We start from the raw sequence: 20553 nt of genomic DNA, 5'->3' as shown, positions 1-20553 counted from the left end.
CTAACCTGTGATAAGTGCTAATTCAGAAGTCTTTGTTTCCTAATAATAAATAGAAAAAGAAAAGTGTAAAACTAATAAAATATGCCAACCATATATTAGGTAACACTTAGGAGTTCATAGTATTAGGTATATACCTCCGACTATATAACAAAGATAGCCAATAACGCATACAAAATACAGCATTGATCGAAACCCATGGTAGAAAAAATGGATGTGTTAGTGTCTAAAACTTTGGTAATACCAGAGTAGGAAAAATCGAACAAAATAAATTGGATGGTACACTTGAATGCAAAATGTATAAAGTTGAATTCGCGAGCTTTTAAATTTTGTCTCTCCCTATAATGTTACTCTTTCTAAGAAATCCCCATATATAGTTGTTTATTTGTTATTCCCTAAAATTCACCACTTTAAACTGTATTTGTTAGATTTACATTCAATATGAAAGACAAAAAAATTTATTACAACAATATGATCGTAGAGAGGAAGGATAGGGAAAATTTCTTTAATCCATATACGTTTTTAGTGAGACTATGCACCCGGGTGCGATGCGTAAACCACAGATTGGCAGATCGGAGAAAGTGGCTCGAAACCCTAAAAAATCAGAAAGAAGGAAAAGCAAATTGAAAGTGTTTTTGTACAATTGAAAACATAAACTGGATCCACCTTAAGCTCCCACTGTTTGGAGTGTTTTCCCTCCTATCTTTCTCTTTCCATGTGTAACATTTATGCTGCCATGATTAAACTAATTCAAAGATAATCACAGTTTCATGAAAATTAATTAGAAATCCCAAATTTAATTCAAAGATCCGTCCTCAGCTCCGTTGCTTTCGGTCTTGTCATCTTCTTCAATTCTTCCAGGCCATCACCGACGCTTCTCATTTAATTCTTCGCTTTGACAACAATTTATTAATGAAATTGCAAAATTCAACGATTTCAAATTGAATTAAATCATATAATTTGAAATTCGATGTCAATACTAATCATTAATAAAATGAAAAAGAGTGAAGAACACTCGAAGCAAGAAAGCGGGAAATTGTAGCTATAAGCCGAGTTTAGCATGAAGTGCGGCGCAAGCCCATCTCTGACACCACTCTTTGACTTCAAACTTTTGATGTACTTTTGGGGATTTTATTTAAGAAACCGTACACCATTCCATTTCCAATCCATTTATATTCTTCCTTCTCATCTCTTACATTTGCGTACATACCCGAGAATTTGATTATACTCCTGGTAATGTCTACTTTCTTTTTCCATGTCCTTTGGACCTTTACAACTATGTTACGTAAATGTAATTTATTTGTTTCTGTTTGAGAGTTGGAATTCTGTTTTCTTTTCCTTACTCTTGAACGTACCTGTATAGTTGGGTTGACCAGCATGCGACAACTGGTGGTTCAATAAATTTGTTCATTGTACCTTATAAAAAACACAAAAAAAGGCCATGTACATTTTATTACATTGATCACTCACATTGTTAGACATTTAGTGCTAGTGTGTGTATGCACATTTAGTCTGACTTTTTTGTATTCATTTTTTGTTTTGTTTTCTTAGCAGGGTTAAGTAATCAATCTTCATACTATGGGCCGGGTAGCAGTCCTACATTTCCTCTTAGGAATTTTGGCTTTGTCAAGTATATTTGAAGTTCTTCATGCAGAAAGCCCGTATAGATACTATGATTGGGAAGTAACTTATGGAACAATATCTCCTCTCGGTGTTCCTCAAAGGGTTCGTTACTTCTTTTTTAATCTCCAATTTCGATTCTTAATAATCAGTACAAGATTAAATTAAATGAGTTTATCTTACTCTTTCCCCGGATCAAAATGCAGGGTATTTTAATAAATGGGCAATTTCCCGGACCAGCAGTCGAATGCGACACCAATGACAATGTGATCATCACTATTAAAAATAGTTTGGATGAGCCATTCCTAATGACCTGGTAAGTGTTTCTTCCGGTATTCGGACAATGCTGCCTAATTTCAGCTAGTTAATTTAGGCTCTGTTCTGTTTGACTTATTTCTGACAAAGTAAGTTCAAATAAGTTTAGTGTGTACTTAATTATGTTTCCTCTGTCTTAATTGTAGGAATGGGATTTGGCAAAGGAAGATGTCGTGGCAAGACGGGGTACTTGGTACTAATTGTCCAATTCCTCCACACTCAAACTGGACCTTTAAGATGCAGGCCAAGGATCAGATTGGTACCTATATGTACTTCCCTTCCACATCGTTACATAGACTTGCTGGAGGTTTTGGTGCATTCAATATTCACAAGAGATCTGTTATTGCTCTCCCTTACTTTGAGCCAGCCGGCGAATTCACCCTCCTTGTTGGAGACTGGCACAACACTGACCACAAGGTTAGTAAACAAACCTACATTGTCTTTGAAACTAAACATGTTTTTTCCAGACATTTTACATGCAGATAAGTTATTTCAGATAAAATAAGTTCAGATAGATTCAGATAATATAAGTTTAAATAAAATAAGTTGAATAGAACAGAGCTTTAATGAATGTATGGTTTGAAACAGGAACTCCAACAAATGTTGGACAGTGGAAGCGATATGCCAATGCCTGATGGCTTGCTTATAAACGGGGATCCAAGTAATTCAGTCTTTACCGGTGAAGCAGAGAAAACCTACTTGTTCCGAGTGGCGAATGTAGGGACAATGACTACCATCAACATTAGGATTCAAGGGCATATGATGAAGCTAGTCGAGGTTGAAGGCTCTCATGTCCTTCAAGAAATTTATGAGTCACTCGATGTTCATCCAGGTCAATCTTTGGCTTTCTTGGTGACCCTCCATGGCTCAGCAAAGGACTACTACATTGTTGCATCCACTCGTTTTGCAAGAACAGCTATAGAAGCTACTGCAATCCTTCGTTACAATGGTTCTAATGTTGATGCTTCTCATCCTTTACCTGTTGGCCCTACTTATCAGGTTCACTGGTCAATGAAGCAAGCTAGAACTTTCAGGTATATCTTAGCTTACCGCTCTTTCTGACTCTGTATCAGGAAAAAATAAAACATTATAACCTGTTTGGTAGCCGTTAATAAATGATGGGAATCAAAATGAAACTAAGTGGTAATGAAACTTTATTTGGCAAGAAAATAACATCATAATGTCCCTGGTAATGAAACTTTATCCCAAACTTGTTTTTTTCTTCATAAATTTGCATTCACACCCAATACCATTACTCAAATGATAATGAGTGATAATGGAAATTTATGAAGAAATATAGATAATTTTGAATGAACTAGCATTACCATGAGAATGACTATTGATTTTCCAAACAAATTTACGTACAAATTCATTCCATTGGCACTATTTATGGCTGGCTACCAAACGAGCCGTTAATGTCATACACTCATACATATGCATTGATCCCTGTTCTCTTAACTTTGTTTTGTTCTGGTCTTGCTTGATTCTTTCTGGTATGGTTTGAATTTTTCTGTTTAGGTCTGGTCTAAATATTTTATATGAGTGTCTTTTGCTTTTTCTGGTCTGATCTTATCGGAACTTAAGAAAAAACAAATGTAATAAGCAATAAGAATAAGAATAAGGGGAACAGAACATAACCTAAAAGTGCAGGTTTTAACTGTTTTTTTTCCTCTTCAATATAGATGGAATCTGACAGCCAATGCTGCAAGGCCGAACCCTCAAGGATCATACCGTTATGGAGGAATCCAAATAACAAGGACATTAGTTTTAGAAAACACAGTTGGTGAGGTTGATGGCAAGTTGCGTTACGGAGTCAACAATGTTTCGTACAACAATCCAGACACACCAATAAAACTGGCTGACTATTACAACATTCCTGGTGTTTACAACCTTAACACAAGCAGGGATAAACCAACACCAGGCCCTATGGTGTCTGGCACCGCGGTTTACGACATTGCTCTTCATGATTTTGCAGAAATCATCTTCCAAAATAATGAGACCACCACCCAATCTTGGCATCTTGATGGCCATAACTTCTTTGTTGTTGCGTAAGCTTCTATCTTTTCTCTACTTTAGAAAATTTGTACATTTGCTAAACGAAGACTTGATTCTAATACAAGGATGTTAAAATGTTTCAGATTTGGTGCAAATCAATGGAGTCCGGAAATGAGGATAAAATACAATATGGTTGATGCTGTCTGGAGAAACACTGTTCAGGTAAACTAAACAAAAACTTACTAGTAACATATTATCTCATTTATCTCAAAATGTTGCGTCTAGTTTATTGTTTTTATTTTTATTTTTATTTTTATAAGGTTACTTTGATATTTCAACTTTTAAGTTTCAGGTTTTTGTATTTACCACCTTATTAAATGTATTTACTACCTTAATTTTATAAAGTAATTTTGTATTCATCGTTTTTTAACCATAAGTCACTGCTAGATCCGTCCCAAATTACTACCCCAGTTTGACTGGATACATACTAATATTTGTTTTTATATAATAAATATAAAATATGCTAAAGTGAATTGTGTGAATAGTGCAAAAAGTTAAAATGATGCAACTAATTTGGGACAAAGGGGTATTAGAATTTTACAAACTTCTTATATTTTAGTCAATAGATACTTTATACTACCGCCGATTTAAAATGATCTTTATTGTTACTGCTTGTACAAATATTAAGATAAATTATGAAAATTTGTAAAAAGATGGGTGAATATCATAAAATATGGATATTGTAAGATGAATGTGTAAAAAGGTGGATGGGTGGATGTAAGAAAAAAATGTATAAACTAAGAGAAAGTGGGTGAAAAGTGGCAAATGTTGTGGGCGTAAGAGGAGTAAGATAATAAATTTTTCATGTAAAAAAATTATTAAACAGATTAAAACGGAAAGTGTATAGATCGTTTTGAAACGCATGTAATAGTAAATACAAATTGGAAAATTTATGATAAAGAAATAATTCAGTATTTTATATACTTTGTATGTATTAGTCTTATATGTACGTGATATGTCTAAAATGTACTCCGCATATCGATAAGTAACGATATATTCGTGTTGTTACAGGTGTATCGAAATTCATGGACAGCAATATTAGTATCATTGGATAACAAGGGAATGTGGAATTTAAGATCAGCAATATGGCATAGACAGTACCTTGGACAACAAGTTTATCTAAGGGTTTGGAATGATGAAACAAGCCTCTTTACAGAGTCGGAGATCCCACCAAATGCCCTCAAGTGTGGAAAGGCTGCTAAATTTTAGATTTACTTTTTCTAGTTTTTATTTTACTTATTTTTATTTTTTAAAATTAAAATTTGTGGGGGTTATTTTATTAGTTTTCCCAAAAGAAAAATCAAGTCACAAGGGTGTGACTGTCCAAAAAAAAGGGGGAAAGCAACCTTATTAGGAATTTAATTGTATGATTTGTACCTTGATCATGTATCTCCTTGATCAAAATTTATAAGTAATAAACTAATTTGTCAATTTATTTATGCTTAAATCAGAAATAGGTTCATTTTAGGTAGAACTAGCCCAACATTTTGTCATCTCCTGGCCCATACACGAGCCCAATTCAAGAACAGTACTAAAAACCAAAATGAATGACATTTCACAACCTAGGCTACACAAGATAACATTAATCTCTCTTATATCATTGGATTAACTTTTTTTTGACGGGAAAGTATGGTACTACTTCATTCAAGAGCAGCCTTGTACGCAAGAACAAGGGGTAAATATTTAGGGGCACTCTTCTAAACATACTAGGTCTTCCTCAAAGGCGAGGGAAACACTACTTCACTAGTCATGACATATGCCACTTTATTACAAGTTCTTCTAGTAAAATTAAAACTGCAAACAACAAAGTATTTAACAAAACCACAAATGTCATTCGCGATTACATGAGTAGTTGAACTCTCCCTGCACTTTGCCTGTAGAAGGTTGGCCAAGGTGAGACAATCTACCTCCACTTCAATCATTCTGATCCCTGCATCATATGCTAGCTTAACTCTGAGCAAAGTCGACGTGGCTTCAACCTGTGTTACAAGCATGTCTCCCTCCATTAACCTTCATGTTGCCATGAGAATATTGATAGAGTATAAAATTAATCTTGAAGTTTTCAACCATCAGGTTAAGGTTTTGGCTGAGTTTGTTCTTTGACATGGTATCAGAGCCAGCATAACACAAACGTCACGAGTTCAAATCTCATCCATCCCTCTTTTTAAAGTGGAATATTTAGCGTAGGATATGAGGAGGATTATGATGCATCCACACGTCAAGCCCAAAGGGATTTCATGTGAGGGGCGTGATAGTATAAAACTATTCTTGGAGATTCACCATCAACTTAAACTTTTGGTTGAGTTGATCTTTTGACAGTCGCCATGGCAAGGAAAAGGGGACATGCGAAAGGAAGGAAGGGTCTCAAGGTGAATCAGAAAGCTAGGTGCCAAGGAAGATTTACTGTGGGAACTAAACCTGAGTATCGGGAGAAAACCACTATAATGTTGATGATTCACAAAGAGATATCAAGCTTCACCTCAATACTCTCCCTCGCTTAAGGCCTTGTTCTCTTCACCTAGTATGGTCTGACTTATCTGATTTCTGGTCTGGTCTAACTTATCTGGTTAATTTCTAGTCTGGTCTAGTCTAGTTTGATTTGATCTGGTCTGATTGTTTTATGTGAGTGTTTTTTCTAGTCTAGTCTCATCTGATCTAATAAGCAATGAGAATAAAGTGAAGAAAACATAACATAACTCCTAAGTGTATGAGCATTCAATTTGAGGCATTTCTCTCTTTTTAATCAACATCTCTAATAATATGACATATATGGAGAGACAAATCTAGCGGATCAAGGTAAGCAACGTTGCCCGAAGCTGGCGCAGAAGAACTGTTGGAAATTCTCATTGGGAACACAAAGGAAAAAGAGAGTGAAAAATAAGAGAGTCCCACATGGAAAAACTCTTCATATTCTCCTTGTTTATTAATTGGGGAATGGGTGTAACTCTTGTTTAAGAAAGTGTGAGAGTGGTATGGGTGGACACATATCACAAACGCGCGCGGGCCGGGCTCGGGTCGGGCTCGGGTCGTGCAGGCCTTGGGCCAACCCTATTCTTTTTGGTAACTGGACCGTTTTGGTTAAGTCATTGTTATAGGAATCTGTATGGATTACGTAACCGTTGGATTAATTACCATTAATTACATCCGTTACAATATTCAATATTTATGACTGTTTTTTGCTGTTGCAATCTTCATTAACTCAGCCGTTTTTGTCTGTTGGGTTGCTTTCATTCTGATTACTTAAATCATAATTTCTCTCGGTTTTGGGCATATGTTCTGACTCCATCCGGCTTTGTGAGTGCACACAACGTCGGAGTTGCGCTAATCCTGGGGGGCGACCGCATTCTGTTCTACTGCACCGGGAGGTAGCGTGGAATCTGAAGGAAATAATGCCCTTGGTCCAAGTATGCATTCTACGTTAAGTCTAATAAATGCGGTTCAGTATTAATTAACAAGTTAATAATTCAGTGAGATCAAGTGAGCTGAATGCCTAGCTAGAGGCCGCTTTAGTTCAAGTGGAATTAATAATATTAATCCACAGCTTACTCTTGACTGAACCCGTAGGGTCACACAAATAGTACGTAAACGGATCAAGTATTTAATAGCATTAAATACTCCATCTATGAATATTCGGAACCGACGGATCTTGGTTTCAGTGGGAGCTAAGATCGTCACAGGCAAGGAATGAATACTCCGGAAACGATGATATTGCCGGAAACGGAAATATGGATCGTATCGGAAATATAAATATTATCCAAGTCGTAGATGTTGCCGGAAACGGAAACATGGTACGTGTCGGAAAATATTATCGGAAATGGAAATATTGCCAGAATCGGAAATATTGCCGGAAACAGAAATATTGTCAGAATCGGAAATATTACCGGAATCGGAAAATAATTCCGGAAACGGAAATATTAAATATTTGTTCGAAACGGAAATTAATTCCGGAATCGGAAATATTAAATATTGTTCGTATCGGAAATGAATTCCGGAATCGGAAAATTTAATCGGAAGCGCATCGTACGAATAAGCATCGGACGAGGCCTGCCGGACGAGGCCCAGCACGAAGCCAGGCCATCGCCCAGCAAGCCAAGCGCGCCGCACAAACAGCCACGCCAGGCCCAGCGCAAGGCCAGGCCCAACAGGCTGCGCGCAGCGCGCAGCGCGCACAGCGCGCACAGCACGCGCAGCGCACAGCGCGCACAGCGCGCACAGCACGCGCGGCGCGCAGCGCGCGCGGGCGCTGAGTGGGCTGCTGCTCGCGCGCACGCATGGGGCCCATCGTGGCTGCCGTGCGTGTGTGTGCAAGTGTTTGTGTTCGTGCACGTTTCCTAAAACATGCAGAGTTCGGTTAATGATTAAATTCCTAATTCTATTTGATAAATTAATTAAATTAGAGTTCTTATAGGATTCTAGGTTTAATTAATTTGTATCTGAATAGGATTTCGATTCCCTTTCCATACCGCTATAAATATGAGGCTAGGGCTCACAATTTATAACACAAGTTTCAAAGTATTCAAAGTGAGTTTTTGAGAGAAAAATTCAGTCACACATTTGCCTATAAAGTGCCGAAAATAATAGTACCTTAAGGGCGATTCTAGTTGGTCAATCTTAAGGCGGATCCGGACGTGCTGTGGACTATCTACGGAGGGACGACACTTGGAGTCCTAAAGACTTGTTCTTGTTCGGTTCGGGCGCAGCTAGGGAAGGCACGCAACAAAGAGTATGCATCTAATCTATGCTAAATGATTATGTGTAAATAATATGTTTTCCTGGGTTTATGGTTTTTCCGCATGATTTATGAATTGTCATATGTATCATAACCTAACAGAATCGTCTTTTAGGACAGTGGGTATCCACGACGCAACAATTGTTCTTTATTTAGTTCATCGAATCAGATAAGTTTGTTCTAATTTTTGGTTTAATCGCAACGTACAAGAACAACAGTCCATCCGGCAGTTCGGATCATGCGACCATGCGTTGTTAGAAAGCAAGAAATTGAGCCAAGCTTTACCTTCCACTTTGAATCACCTCAATCTGATGAGTATATGGAGAGACTATGTTTATTCAAAGTCAGTCGTTGCTTTCCCAACTCCATAAGGTTTCCATGCCTAACTCCAAAACACACCTTATGACTCCCTTAATTATGCTCTTGAACCCATCCTTTACCCCTTCCAACCCCAACATTATCATCAAAATGCAATCCTTCACAAATGTTAGGACAACATTAGAGATCCAATGACATACTAGTATTTTAGTTGACTTTTTAATTAAAAAATAAAGACTTAAATCTTATTTGTAGTTGCTCTCATATTCTTTTTCCACCATCGACGCTTCACATTTAATGACACGTTGCAATTAAATTTCGATGCAACACTACATAAAAATATTACCATAATTTATGAATCATAAATATTAGATTAGCAACTAAATACCTGTAGAAATTAATTGCAACAGAAAAATATAGAAATGAGATAATATTTTTGGTATACAGTGAAGAACACTCGAAGCAAGAAAGTGGCAATTTAAGCATCTAGCATGAAGTGCGCCGCAATAGATCTCTGACACCTCTAATTAAAATCCAGCGTCGCTTTCAATTTGTTTAATTGTCAATCAATTTATATAAGGGGGGGAGATCGATTTGGGGAAACACACACTTGCAATCCACATTCATAATCTCTTTTGCATCACTTTCTTTTTAACCAAACGGGTTAATTATACTCCTCCAATTAGGTAATGTATATTGCTTTCTACGACTACTTTATTTGCTAATAAATTTGCAGGGTTATGTTATAAGTTTTAGCTCATTTAGGGAATTATTTTTCAAGTTTTCTTAGTATGTTTTTGTTTATGTGACGATAATCCCTAGCTTGTCGAATTGTCGTTATAAGATGACTATATGTGTAAGAAGTTGGAAATTACGGGTGTTAGGAATCTAGCTGTTTATTGACAAGCATAACTGTTACTATGGTCTTGTTCTCTTCACCTGACCTGATCTAAGTTTTCTAGTTTATGTCTAAATGTAATATGAGATTTGTCTTCTACTTTTACTAGTCTGATTTTTCTTATATGGTATAATAAGCAATAAGAATAAGATGAAATTAAAAGAACAAAACCTACATCGTTAAAGAGTTGATATGTTAGTACATAGTATGCAGCTTAAGTAACCTTAGAATAGAATCTTTTAACTAACTTTTGGTATTTTCTTATTTCTTAGCATTGCATGCTATACGTCTTTCGATCCTCATAAAATGGGACAAATAGTATCGTTGTCCTTCCTCCTCGGCGTTCTGGCGTTGTCAAGTATATTCGGAGTTTATGCAGATAGTCCGTATAAATATCTTGATTGGAATATAACATATGGTATTAGGTCTCCTCTTGGTGTTCGTCAAAGGGTTAGTTTATATTTTCGCACTTCTAATCCAACTTTTATTTTTCCCCCTAGTTTAAGCATGCATCGTTATTTGCACAAGTTTATCTAATAGTGTATCTGCTTTCAATTGCGCGCAGGTCATTCTTATAAATGGTAAATTTCCTGGTCCAACATTTGACTGCGACACCAATGACAATATCTTTCTCACAATCCATAATAATTTGCGTGAGCCATTCCTCATGACTTGGTTAGTGATTAATCAATATCAATCTCTATTCTTTTCACCTGGTATGATTTTTCTAATTTATGATTTAGTCTACTCTTATCTGATTCTTTATGTTATGGTTTGATCTGATCTGATATAATATTAAGAACAATAAGTTATAAGCAATAAGAAGAATAAAGGTAAAGAGAATAAAGCCTAAGTCTAAGCTTACCCCTAAGCTAAGATTGGGCAATGTTGCCTAAAAATGGCTGTAAATAACTGACATGAAAAGTTTCACACAAAAATACAAATTAAATTATGTATAAACCAAAGTCCTGTTTTATTTTTATGTATGTAGGAATGGGGTTTGGCAGAGAAAAGCATCGTGGCAAGACGGGGTACTCGGAACAAACTGTCCCATTCCAGCAGGCTCAAGCTGGACATACAGGATGCAAACCAAGGATCAAATTGGTACTTATATGTACTTCCCATCCACAGGGATGCAACGAGCTGATGGAGGTTTTGGTGCATTCAACATTCACAGAAGACCTCAACATGTTCCCCTGCCTTACCCTGTACCAGCTGGTGAATTCACTCTCATTGTTGGGGATTGGTTCCATACTGGACCTCAGGTTTGTAATTTAACTTTTTACCACTTACTGCTATAGCTAACACATTGTTAATGAACCACGTTTTATCTTCGTGTTCTTTATTTACGTTATTTAATTCTACTTCATCCGTCCCCTAAAAATTTGCCCCATAGGAAAAAAAATGTACTTTATTAAGAATCGGTACAATCAAAAGCAAATGGGTACGTAGATAGATCTGTGTTTTAGTTAGATTAAATAATAGTGTATGAGGAGAGACATGTGAGAAACATACTAAATAAGGTATGAGACAAACAAAAAGGGACATTTATATGTAGTATATGGAGTAATCTTTTAAGAACGGAGAAAGTATAATGTTTCTTTCTTCTGTTATAATATAGTGAGCAAATTATATTACCTGTAATTCTAAATGTCTAAAACAGTACACTTTTTGTTGTGACTATATTCAAAATCAGTTCAAAAATGGAGTAGCAGACATGCTCAAATTCAAGATGGATAATGGATATGGTATGCCGATGCCTGATGGCCTACTTATCAATGGGAAGCCTAGTGGTACAACCTTCACTGGCAGAGCAAGGAAAACCTACTTGTTACGAGTGTCGAATGTTGGGATCTTAGCTTCAATCAACATCAGGATTCAAGGTCATTCAATGGAGTTAGTTGAGGTTGAGGGTTCTCACGTACTGCAAGAAGTATACGACTCACTCGATGTTCATCCAGGTCAATCTATGTCTGTCCTTGTGACCTTAAATGGTGGGGTGGAAGACTATTACATTGTCACTTCAACTCGTTTCATGAAGAAGACTCGTAAAGCTACTGCAATCCTTCGTTATAAGGGTTCGAACATCAGACCTTCTGGTCCTTTACCTGTTGGTCCTACTTATCAGGTTCACTGGTCTATGAAGCAAGCCAGAACTTTCAGGTAACATCTTCTACATATGTAATCTTTTGTCAATATCAACTAATTTAACTAATCTCCCCGTTCTATAATGAGGTTCAATTGCTACTTTTTGCGTATGCTAATGCATACGAAGTACTCCCTCCGTTCCGGAATACTCGATCCGGTTTGACCGGCACAGAGTTTAAGTGACTTGAATTGACTTATTTAATTTAATAGGTAGTAGTTGATAGTGGGGTATTATTTTAATGTAGTTAGTGGGAAATGTGTAAAGGAGTGGGGTTGGGGGAGAGTAGGGGTTGATTTTTTAATTATTTTTTGTATGGAGTAGGGGGTAGGTGGGTTAATAGGGTTGGAGTGAGAAATAATATAATATTGTTAGAATATTTCCATTTTTAGAAACAGGTCAAGTATTAAGGGACGGCCCGATAAGGAAAACAGGTCAAGTATTCCGGGACGGAGAGAGTATTTTTTATTATTTATAACTCTAATTATACATTAGCAAAAAAAAATATATATATATATTTTTTTTTTTTTTTGCTAAGCAAGTAAGGATAATATTAATTTCCACAAAACAGAATACAACCTAGGCTAACTCAAGGGGAACAAACCAACTAGGTTGGACCATTCCTCACAAGAGCAAGCACAACACAACTAAGAATCAGAGATTCTGAAACCACAAACTATCCTTCCTACTTACATTCTTTGGCATTACAGCCATCACTCTACTCTTAACTGTCTGCTTTAAAACAGTCATTACATTCAAAACAGTAGGGAAAGCTTTATCCCAGAAACTACTATTTCTACTCCTCCATATCAGATAGATCAAAGCAACCATGCTAGCATACATAACACTTTTCCTAAATTTGGAACTGCTGCTGTTAGACAGTTGTCTAACTCCTCTCTGTAAGGTAGTAAGGGAGCTGTGAATCCCCAACCAACTCTTCAAATCAGTGAGACATCTGCTACTGTAAGGACACTTGAAAAACAAGTGTTCATGATCTTCAGGGGCTTGACCCAGAGAAGACAATCTGAAGTTGAGCTCACTCCAATTCTTGCCATTTTTGCTGTTGTTTGCAATCTGTGCTGAATTGCCAACCAAGAGATGAACCTATGTTTTGGCACAATAAGCCTATTCCAGACCATCTTGTCCCAGTGAACCATGGGCTTGGAATCAATGAGCTTATTATACACCAATTTCACAGAATATTTAGGCATATTGCAGAATTCAGTAGCAGTAAACACTTGCTTGATTTGTTCTTTAGTATCACAGATTTTCTTCCAATACCAACTAGAAGAACTAGTAGGGACAAAATCCCACCAATCCCCATCCTTAACATAAACTGAATTGATCCATTTTATCCAGATGTTATCTTGCTTATTGGCTACAGCCCAAACATACTTCCCCAGATTAGCCACATTCCACACCTCCACATTCCTAAAACCAAGACCACCTTGATTCTTATCACAACAAGTCTGCTCCCAAGCTATGTAACTTGGCTTAGAGCTATATGCCTGTCCACTCCATAAGAAGGATCTACAAATTTTGGTAATCTCTTTTAGAACACTCTTGGGCAAAATATAAATTTGGGACCAATACATATGGATACTAAGCAATACAGCATTAATCAATTGCATCCTAGCTGTATAAGAGAGGTTCCTAGAACTCCAAACTTTGATTCTAGCAGTCATTTTATCCACCAACATCTCACATTGAGCTGCTGTAATTTTCTTTGAACAAATTGGAACTCCCAAATACCTAAAAGATAGAGCACTTCTAGTAAAACCAGAAGCAGCAATCACTCTAGTTACATCAGATTCAGTCATACCATGACAATAAACAAAGGACTTTTGAATATTAGCAGACAAACCAGAGGTTATGGAGAACAATTTGAAAGCTTGCAACAGAAGATAAATGGAAGGGAAGTCACCTTTGCTACACAGGATCAGATCATCAGCAAAACACAAGTAAGTGAGCTTAATATCTCTGCACCTTGGGTGAAACTGAAACTGAGGGAGAGCACTCATTTTCTGAAGAATTCTTGATAAATATTCCATGCAGATGACAAATAACAAGGGTGACATGGGATCACCTTGTCTCAGCCCTCTTTTGGATTTGAAAAACCCTTGCATTGAGCCATTAACCATCAAAGAAAACATGGGAGTAGTAACACACTCCATAACAATCCGCACAAAGGAATTAGGGAAACCCAACTGCTCAAGCATAGATTTCAGAAACCCCCAATCCACTGTATCATAAGCCTTCTGTAAATCTATTTTCATTAAACAGCTAGGCTTAACTGATTTCCTACCATACTGCTTTACCAAATCCTGGATCACCATGATATTGTGAACAATGTATCTCCCATGAACAAAACCACCCTGATTCTCCTGGATAAGATCAGGCAAGATCTGTCTCATTCTCCCACACAAAACCTTGGTAACACATTTATATAAGGTATTACAGCAAGATATAGGTCTGTATTCACTCACATTTTTTGGGCATTTAGTTTTGGGAATAAGGGTAATAACAGTATGATTCAGCTCCTTCAACAATTTGCCACTCTGCAGAACATCTAACACAACATCAATTACATGATCCCCCACTATGTGCCAAGCATCTCTGTAAAAGAAGGATCCAAATCCATCTGGCCCTGGTGCTTTCACACCTGGAATAGACCATAAAGCATTCTTCACCTCTTCTCTAGTGTAAGGAGAATTTAGAATAGCTCTGTGAGCATCAGTAACCAGTGGGCCTGTTTGAACTATATGAGAAAGAACATCAGCTTTTCGAGTACTATTACCACCCAATAAACTTTCATAATACTCCAAGAAAGCACTAGTAACCTCAGTAGGATTATCTCTCCAAACTCCATTCTTATCATGAATACTATACACTTGATTCTGCAAATTCCTTCTTTTAATACTCTGGTGAAACACAGCAGTGTTCTCATCCCCACTCTTGATCCACTCAACTTTAGCTTTTTGCCTCAAAAAATCCAAATAAACCTGATGTTTATCTTTGTATGTCTTAATAGCATCTAGCTCTTCATTAGCAAGTGAATGATCAGTAGGATGAAGATGCATAGCTTCTTGAGCAGCTAATAAGTCATGATATGCCTTCAAGTCAGCAGCATGAACATCAGAAAAACCAGTCTTATTAAGCTCTTTCAAAGCCAACTTCACTCTCTTCAACTTAGAAACCACTACAAACATCTTACTTCCAGAAATGGGTCTATCCCATTGAGTCTTAACAATCTCACTAAACTTTAGAGCACTTTTCCACAAAGTGAAGTACTTAAAAGATTTCTTCCCCCCATTATTCTTAGGATAAACAGTGAGCAAACCAGGTGAGTGATCAAAAGCACCTTCACTCAGAAAACACACCTCAGCAGCAGAATAAGAATCAAACCATTTAGGGTTAGCAAGAACCCTATCCAGTTTAGAAAAGACCCTATTTGCTCCTTCCTGCTTATTATTCCAAGTAAAGAAATGACCACTACTTTTGATATCTTCCATGCCACAACAGTGCATAGAAGCATTAATGTCAGCAATTTCAGATTGTCTAACAGCAGAACCAATTCTCTCCTCTATGTTCATCACACAGTTGAAATCTCCACAAAGAATCCAAGGATCCTGAGTATTCAAAGCTCTCAAATCACTCCATAAATTCTCTCTCTGCTTACTATCATTGAAAGCATACACAAATGTGCAAAAGAAAGCTGGCATACCACTCATAGGAGTGACATGACAGTGAATATGCTGAGCTGTAACAGACAAAATGCTAACAGTGAAACTACCAGGATTCCAAGACACAATTATCCTTCCTCCAGAATGGAAGCTTGAGTTGCTAGTGAAACACCAACCAGAGAAAATCTTCTGATAAAGTTTACCCAGATTTGGCAACTTTACCTTGTGCTCTAGGAGACCAACCAATCCAATTCCATGCTGCTGAATGAATCTATACACTTCACTCTGCTTCTGGGATGAATTGAGCCCCCTAACATTTCAACTTAATATCCTATCCATGAGGAGAAGAAGAGTTCCCTCTTCCAATTAAACTCCCCATTTGTTCAGTGACACATCTGTGATCACCTGAACTTTCTTGCAATTGTAGAGAAGCTTGCTCCTGTTGCTCATCATTAAGTAACTGGAAAGGATTTGCAGTCTGAGCGGGTTCCACAGAAGAAACTTTCACTCTTATTGGTCTAAGTGCCCTCTGAAACCCCTCTTGATCCACTTCCACCTCTTGAGATCTTTCTTGATGCACAGGTTGAACCTGTTTCTGCACCCACACTTTCTTAGCTTTGTTCTGTCTACATTCTGATTCAGTATGCCCTATCAACTGACATTTCTCACAGAGTGTTGGTCTCCATTCATATCTCAAATCCACCTGAGTTGTCATGCCATGCTCATTTACAAAAGAAACAGACTCAGGTAATTTCTGATTCATTGGCACTTCCACCATAACTCTAGCATAGTATAGTTTGTCCCTATTAATAGTGGCTGAATCTCTCTTAACTGGATTGCCAATCTGCCCCTCTATTTTAAACAGAGCTTTTTCACCCCAATATTTGAAGTTCAATCTCAATTGAATCCAAATAGGGATAACCTGTACTTCTTCCTTTTCCATGTCCATATCCACAGACCAAGGTCTAACAATTAGGGGTTTCTTATCAAAGAAGTAATGACCAGTTAACACTGTATCTCTTGCCTCCATTGTCATAAATCGCACCAGAAATACCCCTTTCTTCACCATCACCACTTTATCCACTTTAAAATTCCGCCATATTCTCCTAAAATATCCCTCCATCACATGAACAGGAGGGTTTGCACCCACTACATAACAAACAACAGCAGAATTCCAGAAATCAATCTCATCCTGTATATCATCTATTTCAATATGAACTGAATTCACTATGGGTGGAATCGCATCATTATGATTAGTAGTTGATTCACTATGGTTATCACTATGCTCAGATTTAGCAGCATCATCAAATTGTTGTAAAATGGGTATTGAAACCATACCAATATCCAGCTGAGATCGAGAAGTACCTGCATTCATCTGTTTTGCTGAACCATGGATGACTTCCATGAATTCATTGAATGAATGACGAACTTCTGATCGAACCTGGAGATGTCGCAACCCAGATTTTGGAGTGAAAACTTCATTCTCAATCCCAAAATCCAAAGCCTCTACGCCCAGAACTTTGTCCATCGAACGATTTTTCAGCGCTTGAGAGTCTGAAGATGGTCCTCGTGGTCTTCCATTGCCATTTCCATGCCTGTTTCCTTGAGCTTTCGACCCAGTTTTTCTTGCCATGGCTACGGCTCACGTTAAGCTAACGTGCACCGAGAGAGGAAACTTGGGAGAAAAGGAAAGGATTTCAAAATATATATATATATATATATATATATATATATATATATATATATATATATATATATATATATATATTGAATAAAATAAAATAAGACCCTAAGCCGAATTCGGGTCGGGCCGCACCTTAAAGTTCTGCACAATATGTCGAGTCGGGCCAAACTTCGGCCCAATTTTCCTGGCTAAAATAGGGATCTTGTTAGAAAGTAAGTATAAGTATTGTGTCCCATAGAAGCAAAGAGCTTTTAGTTTATAACTTAAGTGGGTTACTTCTCCTATTGTCAATTGGTTTTAGTATGGAACCTCGATAGGGCTATGTTTATGGGCTTTTGTTTTCTCCTTGATTCCCCTCATCCATTATAATAGGTCTTTTCGGGTCGGGTCAAATTTATAACCAAAATTTTATTTTTGAATTATCCATATGGACATAATTCACCCAAATTTTTTTAAAATCATACCTAGCTCGGAAAACGGGCCTAAAAATTATGTCCAAAACCCGTTCTTTTTCGAGTCGAGCACATGATGATCACGTTTACAAGACTCCACATAGATATGTTTTCTAATATGTATTAAAAATATTCTAAGAAAATTTCCTTCAATTTTGGATAATATAAAAATTCTAAATTAGAACATCATAATAAAACGAATGAAATATGTTGTATCCATTTAATTTATTTTCTTGTGTGATGCAGATGGAATCTTACTGCAAATGCTGCAAGACCGAACCCTCAAGGAACTTACCGTTATGGAGGAATCCAAATCACAAAAACAATCATTTTGGGAAATTCAGCTAACAAGAGGCGTTATGGAGTTAACAATATCTCATATGTGAATCCAACCACACCACTAAAATTGGCTGACCATTACCATATTCCTGGAGTTTTCGACCTTAAAACGAGTAGGGATAAACCCACACCCGGCCCAATGGTCCTTGGAACCGCAGTTTATGACTTGGCTCTTCATGATTTTGTTGAGATCGTCTTCCAAAACGATGAGGATACCACTCAGTCTTGGCATCTTGATGGACATAACTTCTTTGTTGTCGCGTAAGCCTTTTATTCAATCCTCTCGATCTAGCTAGTACTCTATATTTGTACAAGTTTCTTAACTTTGGAATCTTTATCCTAATACAAGGAAGCTTAATATATGTTTCAGATTTGGTGCAAATCAATGGAGTCCACGTATGAGGAGAAAATACAATATGGTGGATGCTGTCTGGAGAAGCACTGTTCAGGTACAAATTATAAATAAAAAAGTTTATATTATGAAAACCAATTGGTATTAGGTGGATTAACCCATCGATCTTATATGTTAGTTAATTTATCTCTATTTCTTTCATGTGGGACAATTAGTTTCCAACTCATATATGGGTTAATCTTCTCAACATAATGACCCTAAATGATGTATATCCTAGTGAGCCTAAACGTCGGGGTAGTGGGGTGAAGTAACATTTGATTATTATATATTGATAAAAATTCAAGTCAAACTCCAAATTAAAATCAAAGTGATGCAATTAAAAATTACCGAGGGAGTATCTCATTTATCTGAAAATGATATGTGTCTAGTTTGTTGTTTGCATTAGTTTTTTTTCTTCATATTTGTCACCTTTTAAGTTTTACGCTTTTGTATTTAACATTTTATAAAGGAAATTTTATATACTTTGTACCACTCTAATTTCATGTAACGTTTTGTATGCACCACTTTTCAACAGATTTCATCCAATTTTCTGTTCATTTGGGTCTCATTTAACCAAAAGTGATGCTTACATAGACGGAAAATTGGATAGAATCCGTTAAAAAATTGTGCATGTATAAAACATTTTATAAAATTAAAGTGGTAAATATAAAATTATATCTTTTAAGGTTGTTAATACATAATCTGAAACTTAAAACGTGATAAATATCAAACATTTCCTTATTTTTTTATAAACTTTGTTTAAACTTAAAACGTTACTTTTGTGTTGAAATTTTATGCAGGTATATCAAAAATCATGGACAGTAGTACTAGTATCTCTAGATAACAAAGGAATGTGGAATTTGAGATCAGCAATATGGCATAGACAGTACTTAGGACAGCAAGTTTATTTCAGGGTGTGGAATGATGAACCGAGCTTGAGGACAGAGAACAACATCCCTTCAAATGTTCTCAAGTGTGGGAAGGCTGCTAAATAATACCAAGTGGATTTAATTTCTGTGTTTTTTTACATATTTTTCTCAAAAAAGAAAAAGAAAAAGAAATTAAGGAATAGTCACGAGGGTGTGACTGTCCTAAAACTGGGAAAACAAGCTTATTATAGGGAGCAAAAATAGTATTGGTGTATCGCCTTGGCTAAAACAAACTATTATGGTTATAAACAAATTTCCCATTTTATAAAGATAGAAATTTCAACTATTTTTTTTTTTTTTTTGCAAATAAAAAATTCATGCTAAAATCTAGAAATAGCTCACAAGATGAGCCCAGCCTTTAAAAAGCCTACAAATTCATTCTTATCATGGGCCAAAAGGAAAGGTAAGAAATTAAAAAATTGGCAACTTAGTTCCAGTTTTAACGTGTTGTAATTACTTTTGGAAGGATTGAAATTTAAAAAGTGTAACTATTATAAGAAGACAAGAGGAGTAATATGTTCTACTCCCTCCGTTCGCTTTTTTTTATAAAATTGTCCCTTAATACTCGCACCGTTTTTTTTATAAAATCGTCCCTTAATACTTATTCTGTTTCTATAAATGTCATATTTATTAATATTATATCATTTTTCTCACTTACTATGGACCCACATATATTCCTAATTCCTAAAAAAAAAAACTATTAAAAAATGTATCCACCCCACCCTTACCACTTTATTTGACAAATATCCCGCTAATTATATTTAAAAATAAAATTCATTATCAACTAACACCTAATAAATTAATAAGTCAACTAAATTATGTAAAAGTCTATGCCGGTCAAATCGAGACGAGTATTAAGGTATTAAACTTACAGAGTTAAATAAAGACTGGCCTCTTAGTTTGGGAAGAAAGACCGAACATCAATTTCCTCCAAAATTTATAGGCTTTGAAGATACGACGTTATACAAATACGTTCTGTAATACAATCAGTATTCTA

General features: G+C 36.4%; 2 protein-coding genes across 3 annotated transcripts; both read left to right on the top strand.

Annotated features, from left to right (window-relative positions):
- The first annotated feature begins 1072 nt into the window (after positions 1 to 1072).
- On the top strand, positions 1073 to 5422 carry LOC110775591 (L-ascorbate oxidase homolog). Of its 2 annotated transcripts, none has more exons than XM_021980201.2 (8): positions 1073 to 1230; positions 1549 to 1722; positions 1824 to 1933; positions 2079 to 2349; positions 2521 to 2966; positions 3615 to 3980; positions 4071 to 4149; positions 4999 to 5422. In XM_021980201.2, the coding sequence occupies exons 2-8, from the start codon at positions 1576 to 1578 to the stop codon at positions 5194 to 5196; spliced, it is 1617 nt and encodes a 538-aa protein (XP_021835893.1). In that variant the 5' UTR covers positions 1073 to 1230; positions 1549 to 1575; the 3' UTR covers positions 5197 to 5422. The 2 variants fall into 2 exon arrangements, with proteins under 2 accessions (XP_021835893.1, XP_021835894.1); XM_021980202.2 differs by having other exon boundaries at positions 1074 to 1230; positions 1552 to 1722.
- Positions 5423 to 9500: 4078 nt separating this feature from the next.
- On the top strand, positions 9501 to 20119 carry LOC110779633 (L-ascorbate oxidase homolog). The gene is made up of 8 exons (XM_021984119.2): positions 9501 to 9720; positions 10205 to 10382; positions 10498 to 10607; positions 10924 to 11197; positions 11629 to 12095; positions 18144 to 18497; positions 18607 to 18685; positions 19428 to 20119. Exons 2-8 carry the CDS (start codon positions 10239 to 10241, stop codon positions 19620 to 19622), a joined length of 1623 nt encoding a protein of 540 aa, XP_021839811.1. The 5' UTR covers positions 9501 to 9720; positions 10205 to 10238; the 3' UTR covers positions 19623 to 20119.
- Positions 20120 to 20553: the final 434 nt, after the last annotated feature.

Source organism: Spinacia oleracea, chromosome 3 (assembly GCF_020520425.1).
Source record: "Spinacia oleracea cultivar Varoflay chromosome 3, BTI_SOV_V1, whole genome shotgun sequence".
Taxonomy (NCBI): domain Eukaryota; kingdom Viridiplantae; phylum Streptophyta; class Magnoliopsida; order Caryophyllales; family Amaranthaceae; genus Spinacia; species Spinacia oleracea.
The sequence above is the reverse complement of the archived record's forward strand: the minus strand, read 5'-3'. Positions and strand labels throughout refer to the sequence as shown.